The sequence below is a fragment of the Mandrillus leucophaeus genome, unplaced genomic scaffold (genome assembly GCF_000951045.1).
Source record: "Mandrillus leucophaeus isolate KB7577 unplaced genomic scaffold, Mleu.le_1.0 Scaffold347, whole genome shotgun sequence".
NCBI lineage: Eukaryota > Metazoa > Chordata > Mammalia > Primates > Cercopithecidae > Mandrillus > Mandrillus leucophaeus.
In genome coordinates this window covers 391188-408195 of record NW_012103665.1, presented here as the reverse complement: position 1 = coordinate 408195, position 17008 = coordinate 391188, and the positions used below count along the sequence as shown (strand labels likewise).

At 40.5% G+C, this 17008-nt stretch overlaps 1 protein-coding gene across 1 annotated transcript in view; it reads right to left on the bottom strand.

The window, feature by feature from the left end:
* The window catches only part of KATNBL1 (katanin p80 subunit B-like 1), a 54919-nt gene that overhangs the window by 7311 nt on the left and 30600 nt on the right, over positions 1-17008 (bottom strand). The window contains exons 3-8 of the mRNA XM_011989106.1: positions 8226-8266; positions 6363-6642; positions 2965-3083; positions 1721-1771; positions 1541-1630; positions 1102-1191 (exon numbers count right to left, since the gene is read on the bottom strand). Coding sequence (XP_011844496.1) covers positions 1102-1191; positions 1541-1630; positions 1721-1771; positions 2965-3083; positions 6363-6642; positions 8226-8266 — 671 coding nt within the window. The remainder of the gene's footprint in view (positions 1-1101; positions 1192-1540; positions 1631-1720; positions 1772-2964; positions 3084-6362; positions 6643-8225; positions 8267-17008) is intronic.

Sequence of the window (17008 nt, the reverse complement as noted above, 5' to 3'; positions counted from 1 at the left end):
AAAAAGTCAAATAACTTTTAGAATAATACACGTCAGTCATGAAAATTAAAGGTTTATTCACATAATACCCCCATATACTTCCAATTTAATTAATTCTTGGAAAAAACAAAAGATGTTTTGTCAATTCCAAAATTAATAAAATTTCGTACTTGATTTTGATTTAAGAAAAGAAAGAAAATACTTAGTTGTCAAAGCAGGTAAGAAAATGACCAGGCATTTGGAACATTTGGACATTGCTTGGGTGTGAAGTAGAAAATTTTGAGAGCCTATAAAAGAAATTGTGGACTCTTTTTTTTTCTTTTTTTGAGACTAGGGCTGGCTCTATCGCCCAGGCTGGAGTGCAGTGGTGCCATCTTGGCTCACTGCAACCTCCACCTCCCGGGCTCAAGCGATCCAATTGCCTCAGCCTGAGTAGCTGGGACTACAGGTGCACACCGCCATACCTGGCTAATTCTTGTATTTTTTGTAGAGACGGGGTTTCATCATGTTGCCCAGGCTGTCTCAAACTTGTGAGCTCAAGTGATTTGCCTGCCTTGGCCTCCCAAAGTGCTGGGATTACAGACAGGCATCAGCCACCGCGCCTGGCCCAAAATTATGGACTTTAAGGAAACTGTTGGGAGATATTTTTCTGTGGTTTCATGATAATCTGGCTATACTCTAGTAGAATACCCACAATTTTCACATCAAGGCAGTAATAATATAGTTTTTAGAACTATAAACATCGACACCAGACTTTCAGGTTAATGTCTAGGCTAAAGGACCCTGCAGGGTGCCTCCATTCCTTATTCAACTATGGGCATCTCTTTTCCGTCCCTTACTCATATAACGAAGAGGAGGATTAAACTGCTATTGTGTTTTTCTTCTAAAATGAAGGGTAGGGTTGTGCCAGAAGAAGAGATACAGGGGGTTAGGAGGCTCTGGAATTCAACTTCCAGGTGTGGTTTTCACAAATGAACAGTCTCTTAAGTTAGTATCTCTCTGAATATGAAGAGAATAAATACCACACACTGATGAAAACGGGATAAAATTATTACCTAGTTTAATCAAGCTGCTTTCCTGAAGAAAATTTCGGCATGAGTTTATCTTTAAAGGTATACTCACCCATCACTTATAATTTCTGTTTTGGATGATAGTTCTGACCACCACCTTTTAATGACTGCTTGAAGCCAGTTTAAACCAACTATAACATATCTGAAATGACATTTTGTTACAAAATTCAAGTGTTTTCATCTAAGAATCCTTTTTATAAGAGATGATACTTTCCTTCCCAAAAAACACATACACACATTGGTCTCTTCCCTTTTAAAAAGTTGTTACCTTCATGATCTATTTCACAAAAGTATATTTCATGTAATTTGTTTAGAGATGCTTTTATAATTGTCTTTTAGTCATTTCATACTCTTTTCCTAATTGTACTATTAGCTTCTTGAAAACAGAAACCTTGTATGTCTCATGGAGCCCAATCTACTACGTACTCACAAAGCACAAAATCAAGGATGTTGAAAAAGAAAAATGAATTAAGATTCAGATTAGCACTTACTCTTCAAATTTGCTTTTAAGTAGTGACTTTACTAGAGGCAACAAGTCTACACAGCAGCCAAGTGAGATATATTGTTTTTCTTCCTGTAAACTAAAATAAATACCAAGTTATAAAAATATGGATGGGCCATAATTTGACCTCCTTTAATCTTACTTTTTTTCTGAAAAATATTGTTTTTACCAATTGGTGAGCACAGGAAGGCAATCTACCACAACGCCAAGATCTTCTATCCTGAGAGTATAAAAAGAATAGCATTGCCTTAGAGAGCTGATTTCCTTATTTACTTTCATATTATGATTATTTACACTGCATTTGAGAAATTCATTCATTTAATAATGTCAGTATCTACAATGAGTCAGGTCTGTGGATACAGCAATGAAAAATGACACAGAGCTTGTATTCCAGTGTGTGAGCAAGTGTGGGGGTTGGGGGGTGGGGCAGAGACAGGTAATAAACAAATAACTAGACATAAGACATATAGAGCAAGTTGATGTAAGTGCTATGGAGAAAAATAAAACAGGAAAGGGAAATAGGGAGTGGAGTAATAGGTATTTTAAAATAAGGTGGTCAAAGAAGGCTTCCCTAAGGTAACATTTGAGAGACTTGAATACAATGAGGAAAGTAATGCTTCAAATTCCCACTCAAAAGGGATGTTTACTTTTTATTTTTATTAAAAAAATTTTTTTCAAGAAACGGGGTCTCATTCTGTTGCCCAGGCTGGAATGTAGTTGCATAATCACAGCTCACTACAACTCCTGGGTTCAAGCGATCCTCCCAAGTACCTGCGACCACAAGCACGCATCACTGTGCCTGGCTAATTATTTTTATTTTTTGTAGAGATGGAGTCTTGCTATGTTGCTCATTCTCTCACTCCTGGGCTCAAGTGACTCTCTCACCTCAGCCTCCCCAAATGCTGGGATATAGGCAAGAACTGCCACACCTGGCCTCAAAAGGGATTTTTAGAAGGTTAGTTTTCCCATATTGTTATCTCTTAGTTTTACAGGTAAGAATGGCAGTCAGAAAAGGTAACAGGTTTGTTCAATCTGATAAAACACTGTTTTCTGTATTTTGGTTACTCTTAGATGGGTGACGAATGTAACGTAAGCCACACTGTCTCTACTGAAGCTACGTATAGGCAGTTTAGAATAATGAAGAAGGTTCACTTGAGCTCAGGAGTTTGAGACCAGCCTGGGAAACATGATACCTCATGTCTTCCAAAAATTTTTTAAAAAATTAGCCAGGTGTGCTGATGTGCGCCTGTACTCAGCTACTCGGGAAGCTGAGGTGGGAGGGCTGCTTGAGCCCAGCAGGTTGAGGCTGCAGTGAGCCATGATTGTACTACTGCACTCCAACCTGGATGACAAAGCAAGACCTTGTCTCAGAAAAAAAGTGATTGAACAAAGAGGATAAAACGTCACACTTACCTCAACAAATAAGCTACAAGTTCACTTATACTTCTCTTTCTCCAGAAAGTTAAAGCTACATTCAATCTCATATTCCTGCTGAACAAAACTTGGGCCATTGTTTCATGGTCCTGAGAAACCTGAAAGGCAATAATCTGATTTGTTAAAAAGCATACTGAAACAGGGTATGAAACTATTGTTTTATTAAATCGTTCTGGTAGATATAGTTAAATATTATGCAAAGGTAACTCCTTTTACTGGCCCACTAAAGGGAATACTGCAGTTGACCATAGTAAACAAATGATCTGAACAAATTTAAGACCCGTTTATACTTTTTACTAGCTACCGTTTTTCTTTTAAAACCCAATAATTTGTAAAATTATTTTTAGCTGACCTATAAACTAGGACTTAATTTATAACATGGATAAAAGAAAAATGTAAACATATAGGCTAGTCATTACCAAATGAATGGCATGAGAATCACAAAAACTCAGTTTTTGACAAGTGTTGTAGTATCATTTAAATTTATCTATTTATTGTTAGGTAATGAAGTGTCATTTTCCTGTTCTAATGTGTTTAACACAGAACTATGTAAGATAAAAAGTAAATACTCTCTACCTGCCCACAAAAACATCCAATATCCCTCTGCAGAAATAATCAGTTAACAGACTGATATGTATCTTTCCTGACTATTTTCTAGACAAAGACAAACTAAGTACACATATAACCACTCTGAAAAAGTTATTATCTATATTGTTCAAAACCTTTTTTACCTATAATATATGAACATTTTTCAATGTCAAAACATAGATCAAGCTTGTTTTTGGAGACAGGGTCTTGCTCTGTTGCCCAGGCTGGAGTGCAGTGGTGTAATCTCAGCTCACTGCAGCCTCCACCTCCAGGCTCAAGTGATTCTCCTGCTTCAGCCTCCCTGAGTAGCTGGGATTATAGGCACCCACCACAACACTCAACTAATTTTTCTATTTTTAGTAGAGATGGGGTTTTGCCATGTTGGCCAAGCTAGTCTTGAACTCCTGACCTCACATGATCCGCCCACCTTGGCCTCCCAAGTGCTGGGATTACAGGCATGAGCCACTCCACCAGGCCCAACTTCACTTTTAAAGAACAACAGCATAGCCTGGCACAGTGCTGTGTGCCTACAGTCCTAGCTACTCGGGAAGCTGAGGTGGGAGAACCACTTGAGCTCAGGAGTTTGAGTCCAGCCTGGGAAAGACAGTGAGACAGTGAGACCTCATCTCTTAAAAACAACAACAACCAAAAAAAAACAGCAGCATATTCTCTAGTCTTTATATACCATAATTTATTTAGATTCTGGTTTTTACCTATCAAAACTATGCATCAGTGGATATCCTGATATATGTAAATATGTGCACTTGTACAGATACTTTTGTTAAAATTAATTTTACAATTGGAACAGTTAGGTCAATGGTTATATGTATTTTAACTTGGCTAAGATGCTATGGTATCACTTTCAGATTTAGGTTTTTAGAGCAGGTACTGGTCAATCAAGAAAACAGGTATGAAACAAGAATAAGCAATAAACCTATTAGTTAAATGTAAGGTTTAGCGAAAAGTAGTGAAATTGAGAATGTAACGTTTTGGAGGTTCTTGAGAAAGATGTCTCACTGTGGTAGTTTTTAAAATGCACAACTGAAACTTTTTAAAAAAAACTTTTATACTGGCCAGGCACAGTGGCTCACACCTGTAATCCCAGCACTTTAGGATGGGGCTGAGGCACGTTGGTCGCTTCAGCTCAGTCGTTTGAGACCAACCTGCGGAGCATGGCAAAACCCTGTCTCTATAGGAAATACAAAAATTAGCTGGGTGTGGTGGCACATGCCTGTAGTCCCAGTTACTCTGGAGGGTGAGGTGGGAGGATTGCTTGAACGTGGGAGGTGGAGGTTGCACTGAGCCAAGATTGTACCGCTGCACCACAGCCTGGGTGACAGAGCAGGAGTCCCTGTTTCAAAACACAAAACAAAACAGACTTCTTTTATGTTCAGGGACACGTGCAGGTTATACAGGTCGTTTGCATGTTGTGGGGGTTTGGTGTACAGATTATTTCGTCACACAGGTAGTAAGTGTAGTAACTGGTAGGTAGGTTTTTGATCCTCACTCTCTTCTCACCCTCCACCCTGAGGTAGGCCTCATGTCTGTTTTTCCCATCTTTGTGTCCATATGCACTAGCGCAGGGTTTAGCTTCCACTCCAACTGAGAACATGAAGTATTTGGCTTTCCGTTCCTGTATTAGTTCGCTTAGGATAATGGCCTCCAGGTTCACCTGTGTGACTGCATATGATATGATCTCGTTCTTTTTACGGCTGCATAGTATTCCATGGTGTATATGCACCACATTTTCTTTTTCCAGTCTATCACTGATGGGCATTTCCATTGATTCCATGTCTTTGCTACTGTGAATAGTGCTGTGATGAACATACGCATACATGTGTCTTTATGGTAGAATGTTTTATATTCCTTTGGGTATATATCCAATAATGAGATTGTTTTCAGTTCTTTGAAAAATTGTCACACTGCTTTCACAATGGCTGAAACTAAATTATATTGTCACCAGCAGTGTATAAGTGTTCCCTTTTTTCTACAACCTTGCCAGAATCTGTTATTTTCTGACTTTTTAATCATAGCCATTCTAACTGGTATGAGATATCCCGTGGTTTCAATTTGCATTTCTCTAATGATTAGTGATTTTAGGTTTAGCATTTAGGCTGAGCATTTTTTCATATGCTTGTCAGCTACATGTATGTCTTCCTTTGAAAAGTGTCTGTTGTGTCCTTTGTCCACTTTTTTTTTTTTAGACAGAATCTCACTCTGTAACCCAGACTGGAGTGCAGTGACATGACCTTGGCTCACTGCAACCTCTGCCTCCCAGGTTGAAGTGAGTCTTTTGCCTCAGCCTCCTTCTGAGTAGCTGGGATCACAGGCACCTGCCACCACGCCCAGCTAATTTTTGTATTTTTAGTAGAGATGGGGTTTCACCATGTTGGCCATGCTGGTCTCAAACTCCTAACCTCGTGATCCACCCACCTCGGCCTCCCAAAGTGCTGGGATTACAGGTGTGAGCCACTGTGTCTGGCCTAGTGCTCCACTTTTTTAGCCAAGATTTCTCCTTTTCCCTTCCTTTAAATATCTCCTGGCTAACTTGTCATTCTGGATAGTTTTAGCAGCCTGTTAAGCATTTCATCCCATCTTAGAGAAATGGAATAAATTATTAATTCAAATTTGGCTAATCTAGAAAATTGTCTCAGGGAGTTACTATGACTCAAATAAGTCTACATTCAATAGGTGGCAAATTATTCTGCTAGTGGAATATGGCAAAGAAAAAAATCACGATTATAACAGGAACAAAGTTAAACTAGACATGACTTAGAGAAAAGACTTACCTCAGAAAAAAACCCACTATATTTTGATGATGGGCTTTCTGTCTGTGAAGAACCAGAATCACTGGAGTTAACCAAATACGTTCGACTATCATGGTGTAATTTTTCAGGCAGGTGGCTTGCACAAGCCAGTTCGTTTTCTTTATTTGCCATGTCACAGCCCCCACTTCCAGGGGACTGTTTTTTTCTGTAACAAGGATTTGGAAAGGGATGATGAACTTTCTTTCTGCGATAGATCACTTTACGAAGTTTATCTGGGCTTTTCAAAGTTTGTCCAACTGTTCTGTAAAAAGAATTTATTTTCTTAAATGAAAAAGAACAATATGAAATCCTTTAAAAGTTTTAAACAGAGAATTAATAGGCTATATTTTGTGACTGTAATCCACTAAAATTCGAAGTAGAATTTAAAAAATCTTAATTCTGAGTTGAAGAGGAAAGTAAAAAGGAAATTACACATTATCTGGAAGACAATGTAAAGGATGACATTTTATACCAAATAAAAATGAAGACAGACATAATAACTAGAATGCTTTTAAAAATGAAATATTAAAGGCCATTCTGGGAGTAAGAAAATCACAACATTTTCTAGAAACCTAATCTTTTCCTAACAAAGTGGCAAATAAGATTGCAAGTTTGTATATTTTAAAGTTCAAGCTGAAGTATATTAATTTATTTGAGTAAGACAGAACACAATAGAGCAAGCCTCATGGTTTAATATAGTGGTTCTCAAATGTTTTAGTGTCAGGATGCTTTGCCCCCTTAAAAATTATTAATGACTCAAAATAATCTTTTTTTTTTTTTTGAGACAGAGTCTTGCTCTGTCGCCAGGCTGGTGTGCAGTGACGTGATCTCGGCTCACTGCAACCTCTGCCTCCCAGGTTCAAGTGATTCTCTTGCCTCAGCCTCCTGAGTAGCTGGGACTACAGGCGCGTGCCACCACGTCCAACTAATTTTTGTATTTTTAGTACAGACAGGGTTTCACCACGTTGGCAAGGATGATCTCAATCTCTTGACCTTGTGATCCACCCGCCTTGACCTCCCAAAGTGCTGGAAATACAGGCGTGAGCCACCATGCCCGGCCAAAATAATTTTTTATGTGAATAATATCTGTTGATATTTACTGTGTAAAAACTAAAACAAAATTTAAAAACATTTGTTAATTCATTCAAACAATAGACTAATTACATATTAATACTAACACGGACTATCTTACCAAAACCCCATATTTTCTAAAATACCTTGTTTAAAAATGAGAAGAATGGTACTGTTTTACATTTTTATATATCTCTAATATCTGATTTAACAAAAGACAGCTCGGTTCTCATTTCTGCTTCTCCATTCAGTCTATTGTGATATCAAATGGCATATAGCTTCTTGAAAAATTACATTGTGCCCTCAAAAAAGAGAATGAAAATGAAGACAGTCAATGTCTTAGTATTGCTATAGAAGTAATTCTGACTTCACAAATTCCATGAATGGTCTTTAGGGACCCCCACTGGTCCTCAAATCACACTTTGAAAACCAGTGGTTTTGTAGAAAGTGCCTTTAGAAGTTAGGCAGATCTGAGAATGAATGTCATTCTTACCACTTTTCTAGCTATATGATTCTGAACAAATCACTTAACTTCTCTGATCTTAAGTTTTCTCATCAGCTGTTAGGGGTAATGTTATCTATAGAGTAGGACCGTTGTTAAGGAGCAGAGACAATATTGATGTGTTTATTAGTGCAGATACTGGCACAAAGGAGCTGTCTGACAATAAGTTAATTATTATGATGACAAAAGAGAATGCTTATTTTTTCCCTTAATGTCATCCTTACCCAGCTTCCATATTTGTTGTTTACCACAAACTTTAAAGAAACTCTTACCTATTTATATAAGCAGCCAACTGTTTTGGAGATTTCTTAACCTGAAAAATGAAAGTAGATAGTTGATGTTAGAAACAAATGCTCGGTGCTGCAAAGAATCATCAGCGCTCCAGCAAAAAGCTTTCTCAGTAAGGCAATTTACTTTTGCAGAAGGGTGCCACTCACGCCTGAAGTGGTCACAAGAGTACACTGGACAAGGGAGGAGAAGGGGTTCTTATCCCTAATGCAGTTAGTCCCTACTGCTGTGTCATTTCCCTATTGGCTAGGGTTGGACAGCACAGTCTCAGCTAATTCCGATAGGCTATTTGGGTACGAGCCGGAGTGGCGGGGTGAGCAGTTTTGGGGGGAAGGATGGTTACAGAGCAGGTGACTAAGGATGACTAAGGATAGAGCAGGTGACTAAGGATGACCTAGGACTCTAAATATGTGAGTATAAAGGGTAGAAGGGGGTTGTTTACTAAAACTAAGGGCAAGGAGGTGTAAAGATCAAGGAAGTTAAACTTTAAAATGGAGAACAAAATATAAGGAAGCTGAACATACTGATATACTGGTTCCCAGAGGAACTCAGAACTCATTGTACTTAACAATTTCCCCCTTTTGAATTTTATAGGTCTCCTCTTCAAACTTCTTTAACATGTCTTGGCTTAGCTGTTCTGCTTGGTTTTCTAAAAGAAAGAGCTTATCAGAATACGGTGGAGGGGAACTGACAAAGTTTTAGTAAGGGCTGTTTCTATATGTCTTTGGACTAGCCTGCGGATGCAAGGTATGATGCAGCATCCAACAAGGATAAGTACTACTGCTACAATCGCAAGGGAAGTAAGGATGGAGGCTATGATCCCTTTCCATTTATCAAACCATTTTTCTAGCCACCCTGTGAAGGGGTCATTTACTTCTGAGTTTTTTGCTAACTCAGTGGACAGAGCAGTTAGACCTTGCGATGCCTTTGTTATACTTTTTTTTTTTTTTTGAGACATAGTCTTGCGCTGTGCCCCAGGCTGGAGTGCAGTGGCGCGATCTCGGCTCACTGCAAGCTCCGCCCCCCTGGGTTCACGCCATTCTCCTGCCTCAGCCTCCCGAGTAGATGGGACTACAGGCGCCCGCCACCTCGCCCGGCTAATTTTCTTGTATTTTTAGTAGAGACAGGGTTTCACCGTGTTAGCCAGGATGGTCTCGATCTCCTGACCTCGTGATCCGCCCGTCTCGGCCTCCCAAAGTGCTGGGATTACAGGCTTGAGCCACCGCGCCCAGCCGCCTTTGTTACACTTTCATCAGGGGCGGTATTGTTTGGGATGAAGGTACAACATTGAGTTTTAATCATGATTCAAACTTCCCCTTTTTCTGCTAATATCAAGTTTAAGGTCATTCTATTTTCCCAAGCCATCTGGCTAGTAGGCCCTAATTGCTCAGCTATTCCTTCATATCTAGTATAGTTAATAAACTGCTGTTGGTTGTAATAGGTGTAACATATCTAATCTACATTTTTATTAATTGTCACCTACCAAAATATTGACTCAAATCCAGCAGCTATTTGATCTCAGGTCTTAAATTTATTTGGTACTCCTCATGGGACTCCAATTGCACCTAAATAAATGTGGGAGTTAAAAGACCCATAACGGGCTTCCCTTGCTTTATGACATTGTGTTTTTTTAGTTTCTCTGGTTGATAAAATGCCAGGGTGAAAGGGATAGTCAATTGGACTAGGGCGCAAGTGACACAGTTACTTGGCAGTGTCCAGCAAAGGTCTACCACAATATCACCATACATCTGCTCGGGGGTGTATAAGGGCTGACTGGTTGGTGAGCTCTTGGAAAGTCTGAAGCTCACTGCATCTTTTTAGGTCTCTAAGGGATGCTAAGTTTCCTCTTTGTCATGAGAGACACAAAGTGAACTCAGTGTTGGGAGACGGAAGCTGGATGGCCCTTGGCTGACCTGCAGGGTGTTGAACTTCGGGATATAACAGAGAAATAGCTTGGCACGACTTGTTACCCCAGGCTGTGGAATCCTGGAAAAGAGCTACCATAGAGCCCATGCCCAATTGACTGGAGGACCATCGTAGTGGAAAGGGGACAGTCTAGGCCTCTGGCCTGCTGTGTGCACAAGCATAACAATTGCTTTTGTTTAAAGTGTGGATGAAATATTTAATCTATTCCAACCAGGCATTTGCATTTTGATATCCTGTCTCAATTGCCAAAGTTTGTTTTAGGTCTTTGACTTCTACAATAGCTACCTTGGTCTTGTCATTAGATGGAGGAAGAACAATAGTTTTGTTGTGGGAGGTTCTGGAAGAAGGCTTAGGGGAAGGTGTAGGTGGTGGGGGAGCAATGAAGAGTATTTCAAAGGATTTGGGTCTGCTCCTGAAACCTCAGCCTCCATACTATAAAACCAGCTTAAAGAAGGGAACTGGCTTAGAGAAGGGGAAGAACTTAAGAGGTTTGAGATAATAGCCTGTACTGGATTGCATTGGTTTAGTTGACAGTTAGCAGAAGCTGTTCCTTTAGTAAAATGAATGTATGGCTTTAGGAAATTACAACTACTGGTTGGGGCAGTCTATTCTTGCTCTTTAGTGGTCCACAGAATGTTGGATCAACTATAGCATAAAAGCTTTGTATTGGGACGGCATGACTCTCAGTTTATACTGGAATCTTCGTCCACTCTTCCCAAACTAACTTATCCCAGTTAACAGAATTCCAGTCTGAGAAGAGCTGGGAAGGACAAAGATACTTTTCCAAAGTGGAGAGTTGCCTCTGGTTTGACACATCTCCACAGGGCATCACAAGGCAAGCATCAAAGGTAATAGTTTGGGGTGAACTCGACCTAGTTACATTAATAACAAGAGGACTAGCAATAGATGAGAAAAAGAAAGAGATGCAACATAACAGGATCAAACCTGTTTTAGCTTTAGCTTGTTTGGAGTTAGCCCTAGAATAGCTGTCCATGATTCTGGAGGAGGTGGTGCTCTTTTGACCTGGGTATGATGAGTCCATCCTATTTCTGCTGTTTTAACTGTGTTCTCAATGGTTAGAAGCACTAGGCAGGGTCCTTCCTAAGCTGGTTCGAGTTTTCTTTCCCTCCAACTTTTGACGAGGTTGTGGTCCCTAGGCTGATGTTGGTGTACTGGAAACTCTCGGGGTGGTGCCTGTGCTAAAAGACCTTTAGTTCTGAGGCAAGAGAAAGTGGAAGATAAATCAAGGACATAATTTCTGAGAAACTGATCTTTTGTTTCGAACTTGGGAATGTCAGCAGTGGAGTGCGAATAGAGCAACTTATACATTTCATAAGGGGATAAGCCGACATCTCTCTGAGGAGTAGTTCGGATTCTCAACAGGGCAATGGGAAGGCATCTAGTCCATGGCAACCAAGTCTCTAAGACTAAAATTTGCTTAAGTGGCTTCTTAGAGTTTGGTTCATTTTTTTTTCCCCACTCTTCCTGATGAAGGTGGGTGCCAGGGAGTATGATTTCCCATGTTATATCCAGTACCTGGGCTAATTTCTTAATGACATGTGCAGTGAAACGAGTCCCATTATCTGAATCAATGTTTCCTATTAATCCAAACCTGGGTGTAATATTTTCAACTAATGTTTTGACTACATTATTAGCAGTTGCACTTGAAAGGAAATAGCTTCTACCCAATGAGTAAGGTGATCTACTATGACTAGTAAATACTTTAGACAACCAATTGGGGGCATCTTGGTGTAATCAGCTTGGATACTTTGGAACAGTCTTAATTCTGGATACCTTCCCCTAAGAGGTGGTTTTCTGAGGGTCTGCTTATTAGTCTTCCTACATACTAGGCAACTATCTGTAACCTGTCATGCCAAAGCGTAAATTCCTACACATCCATAAACCCAAAGGACTGTATCACACATAGCTTGAGGCCCCCAGTGAGTCCCTTGATGCAGATGAGAGAGGTCTTCTCTCATGAGGGGATTGGATAACATTTTTCTTTGGTCTGGTAACACCCATTTCCCTTCTGAATTTTCTTTGGCCCCTAATTTTATGAATTTCTCTTTTTCAGTGGGAAAGAAGATGGGAACTGCAGTTGGGGGAAGAAGGCAAGGGGTTAAGTGAACAACAGGCATTTCAGAGGAAACGGCAGCTTGTTTGGCTATTTGATGTGCAAGGTTATTTCCCTGGCTTTCAAAAGAGATTATCTCTTCGATGTCCTGGGACATGGACGACAGCTATTTCTTCTGGCAACTGGAGGTTATCTAATATTTGAGTGATTAATTCCTTGTAGACCAAGTCTTGGCCTTTGAAGACCTCGTTCAGTCTAATTTTTTTTGTTTCAAAGGTGTGAGCTAGGCCGGGCGCGGTGGCTCAAGCCTGTAATCTCAGCACTTTGGGAGGCCGAGACAGGTGGATCACGAGGTCAGGAGATCGAGACCATCCTGGCTAACCCAGTGAAACCCCGTCTCTACTAAAAAAATACAAAAAATTAGCCGGGCGAGGTGGCGGTGCCTGTAGTCCCAGCTACTCGGGAGGCTGAGGCAGGAGAATGGCGTGAACCCCGGAGGCGGAGCTTGCAGTGAGCTGAGATCCGGCCACTGCACTCCAGGCTGGGCAATAGAGCCAGACTCCCTCTCAAAAAAAAAAAAAAACACACACACAAAAAAACAAAGGTGTGAGCTACCCAGAAGGCATGTTTGGAATCAGTATAAATAGTCCTTTCTTAGCTCTGCAGGTGCTTTAAGGCTTGATTTAATGCAAACAATTCACATGTTTGGGCGGACCAATTACTGGGTGGTATTCCTGACTCTACTTCTGCAAGGAGTTCCCCATCGACTACCGAGTACCCATTACGTCTTTTTCCTTCAATTACCCAGGAAGAGCCGTCTATAAATAAGTGCCGCCCCGTTTGAAAGGGGTCTCTCTTAAATCGTGTCTGACTGTAGAACGGTAACCAACTAAATCTAAACACTCATGCTCAGGTCTCTTCAAATTTGGATTCTCAGTCAGGAAACCTGCTGGGTTAAGTGAATTACCAGTGGTTAGTGTTAAATTATCTCTAACAGGATATCTTCGTATTTTAAAATTCTTCAGTCTTATAATAAGCCACCTTTCTGCCTTCTGATTAAGGATATTTTTGACTTGGTGAAGTGTACTGACAATGAGGTTCCTTCTAAAAGTTACTTTTCTGTTTTTTTTTTTCTGTTAATAGGGCTGTTGCTGCTACAGATTGAATACATTTAGGCCACCCTCAGATTACAGGGTCAAGAATTTTTGACAAAAAGGCTATGGGCTGCTGGTGGCCCCCATGTTTTTGAGTAAGAAGTCCTAAGGCTACTCTTTTGTTTACATTGACAAAGAGATGAAAAGGCAGTTCTAGGGTAAGGTATAGCTAGGACGGGGACAGTTACTAGTAACAACAGGGTGGGTGGTTTGGACTATCTAATTAATAGCTCTGAGGTCTTACATTAACTGGTATGACCTGTCTGGCTTCTTTACAGGCAGTATTGGAGTGTTATATAGGGAGACATACAGGGTTCAAGAAGCTCAACACAGAGAAGACCTTCAAACATAGGTTTTCAATTTACCCTGGCTTTTAAAGGAATAGGGTGTTGCTTTCTCTTTACTATTACCCTAGGGTTTTTAAAATTTAACATCAATCAGAGGAATCTGTAACCTTCCTTGATTCCTGTCTTTTGACCATACCTTGGGATGAATGTGTTCTTTGTCTGAGGTGTAGAGCAAGTTTAGGAAGGGGAGGAATGTTCCGATTGATTTGGAGGCCTAAGCCTAATTTTAGCATTAAATCTCTCAATAGATTTGTCCCTGCATCTGAAATTAATAAATTTGATGCTAGCTGATCAGTTTTTATATTTCACTTCTGTCTCCTCTAAGAGTTTTTCTCTAAACCCTTCTCCTTTTACCCTTGAGATAAAAAGTTCTTCTTGTGAACAAGTTACACTAGATGGAAGATAAACTGAGGAGCGAACTGCTCCTGAGTTGATTAAAAAGGTAATAAACTCAAGTTTAGGTCCCACTTCTGAATTTATCAAGGGCTCTTGGTAGGACTCAAAAAAATATACAGTCCCTGACTTCCCTAGTCTTCCTCAAAAGCTCTAAGTGGATGACTTTTTCTTCCTTTTCTCATTTGGGACATTTTCTTTTAAAGTGACCTGATTTTCCACATTTGAAACATTCGTTCTGTCCTTTTTTCTTTTCTACCTTTGAGCCTTCTGGCTTTACTCTTTCGTACCCTTCATATTGCCTGGAGACTGGGGGTCTAGGTTCCTTACAGGTTCTGCCCCCTGGGTACTTTGTTGTATGGTGGACAGCAGAATTTTGCCTTCTTTTTTCTTCATCTCTTCTTACATATACTTTTTGGGGTTCTCTTAGAAGCTCTTCTAAAGATCTACCTTCCCAGTTCTCTATCTTTTGTAATTTCTTGTTAATATCTGGCCAACTATTAGTTACAAAATGAAGCTTTAACATCCTTCATCTGCGGGGGCAGGGGGGATGCAGGGTGGGTGGTATCTTCTAATTCTAGACCTACATATTTTCTCATTTGCTCTTTGAGTCTTTTTAGGAATTGTAGAGGTCTTTCATCTTTTCCTTGTTATTGAAACCTTTTATAATGTTTTGGATGTGGGGTTTAGACTCTCAAATTCTTTTTATCATTTCTCTAAGGTCTTTTCATTATTCTTCTAGTATTTCAACATTAGGCCTACGGGACTATCAGGGGGAATATTATTGTTGCTAGCTTTATCCTTTTTATCCCTTACCTTACTTGGGGTATTTCCCATCTTGATGGTGTTGGGGTGCGGCTCAATCTCCCCTACTGGAGATTTCTCGACTTTTGGGGTGAAGCTCAATTTCCCCTACTGGAAATTTCTTGCCTTCCCTACTACTTGAGGTTTGTGTGAGGCTCAATCCCCACTACTGGAGATTTCTCGCCTTCCTTTCCTAGAGGTTCAACACCCCTGCTAGAGGTTTCTCGCATTCTTCTACTTTTGGTCTGTCCTTCTCTGGCTGCTTCCCTAATGGGAACGTCAGATCCCTCTTGGGATTGGTGGGTTGGTATAAACCCCCAACCCAGACTCCTTTACAGGAGGGCTGCCCTAAGCTGTATGAGGTGACTATAAAACCACAAATCCGGACTCAACACTCGCTTTGCACTCAACTGTGCGTCTCATTCACGCACTTTCAACCTCCAAGATACCCCGACCACCAAGGAAATACTTTGTCGCTCTTGTGATGTTTCTTACCTTGGTCTATGCACAGGGTTACCTGGTATGTGATGTTTTTTCTTTTTCCCCCAAGTTGTTGGTCTGCTTCTTCCTGCGTTGCTGAAAGTCTAGGTTTATTCATCACACTGGGTGTGCCTCGATTCCTTACCCGAGGACACCGCAAGAGGCCGAGCGGCATGCCTCCTCATGGGAGAGGACCAGAGACCCTTCCCCAGAGGAGAATGGGAATCCCGGACAGGCCCCCAAATTTGTTAGAAACAAATGTTCGATGCCGCAGAGAAGAATCAGCACTCTGGCAAAAAGCTTTCTCAGCAAAGCAATTTACTTCTGCAGAAGGGTGCACCTGGAGTGGTCGCAAAATCACACTGGACAAGGGAGGGGAAGGGGTACTTATCCCTAACGCAGCTAGTCCCTACTGCTGTGTTGTTCCCCTATTGGCTAGGGTTGGACAACACAGTCTAAACTAATTCTGATAGGCTATTTTAAAGAGAGCAGGGGTATGAGCTGGAGTGGCAGGGTGAGCAGTTTCAGCGGGAAGGATGGTTACAGAGCAGGTGACTAAAATGACTAAGGACAGAGCAGGTGACTAAGGATGACTAACAACTCTAAATATGTGAGTATAAAGGCTAGAAGGGGGTTGTTTACTGAAACTAGGGGCAAGGAGGCATAAAGAACGAGGAAGTTAAACTTTAAAAATGGAGAACAAAATATAAGGAAGCTGAACATACTGACATACTGGTTCTTTGAAGAGGAACTCAAAATTCATTGTATTTAATAATTGAGGCATATTTAAGTTCATTAATACTTATGTAAATTTTGTGATTGATATCAACAAATCTAAAATTCAACAGGTAAGTTTTTCAGATTAATGTTTTCTCTGTTCTAATTCTGTAGTCTGAATCAACATACAACAACATCATATGTAGTTATTTTGGCAAAGCAACATATCTGATATGGTTTTGCTGTGTCCTTACCCAAATCTCATCTTGAACTGTAGTTCCCATAATTCCTATGTGTTGTGGGAGGGACTCAGTGGGAGATAACTGAATCACGGGGGTGGTTTCCCCAAAACTGTTCTTGTGGTAATGAATAAGTCTCACGAGATCTCATGGTTTTATAAAGGGAAAACCCTTTCACTTGGTTCTCATTCTCTCGTCTGCTGCCATGTAAGTAAAATATGCCTTTCGCCTTCTGACGTGATTGTGAGGCCTCTCTAGCCACGTGGAACTGTGAGTCCATTAAATCTCTTTTTCTTTAGAGATTACCCAGTCTTGGGTATGTCTTTATCAGCAGCATGAAAATGGACTAATACAATATCCAGCTCCCTATTTTCCACACACTAGTTGCAAATTATACTGTAACTTATAGGATGCTTAACAAGTGAGTTAAATTTTAATCTCTTTTCTTATTGCTGTTGCTGCTGTTGTTTTAGAGATAGGATCTTGCTCTGTCACCCAGGCTGAAGTGCAGTGGTATGAACACAGCTCACTGCAGCCTTAACACTCTGGGCTCAAGTGATCCTCCTACCTGAGCCTCCCCAGTAGCTAAGGATCACACGTGCATGCCACCACGCCTGACTAGTTAAAAAAAAA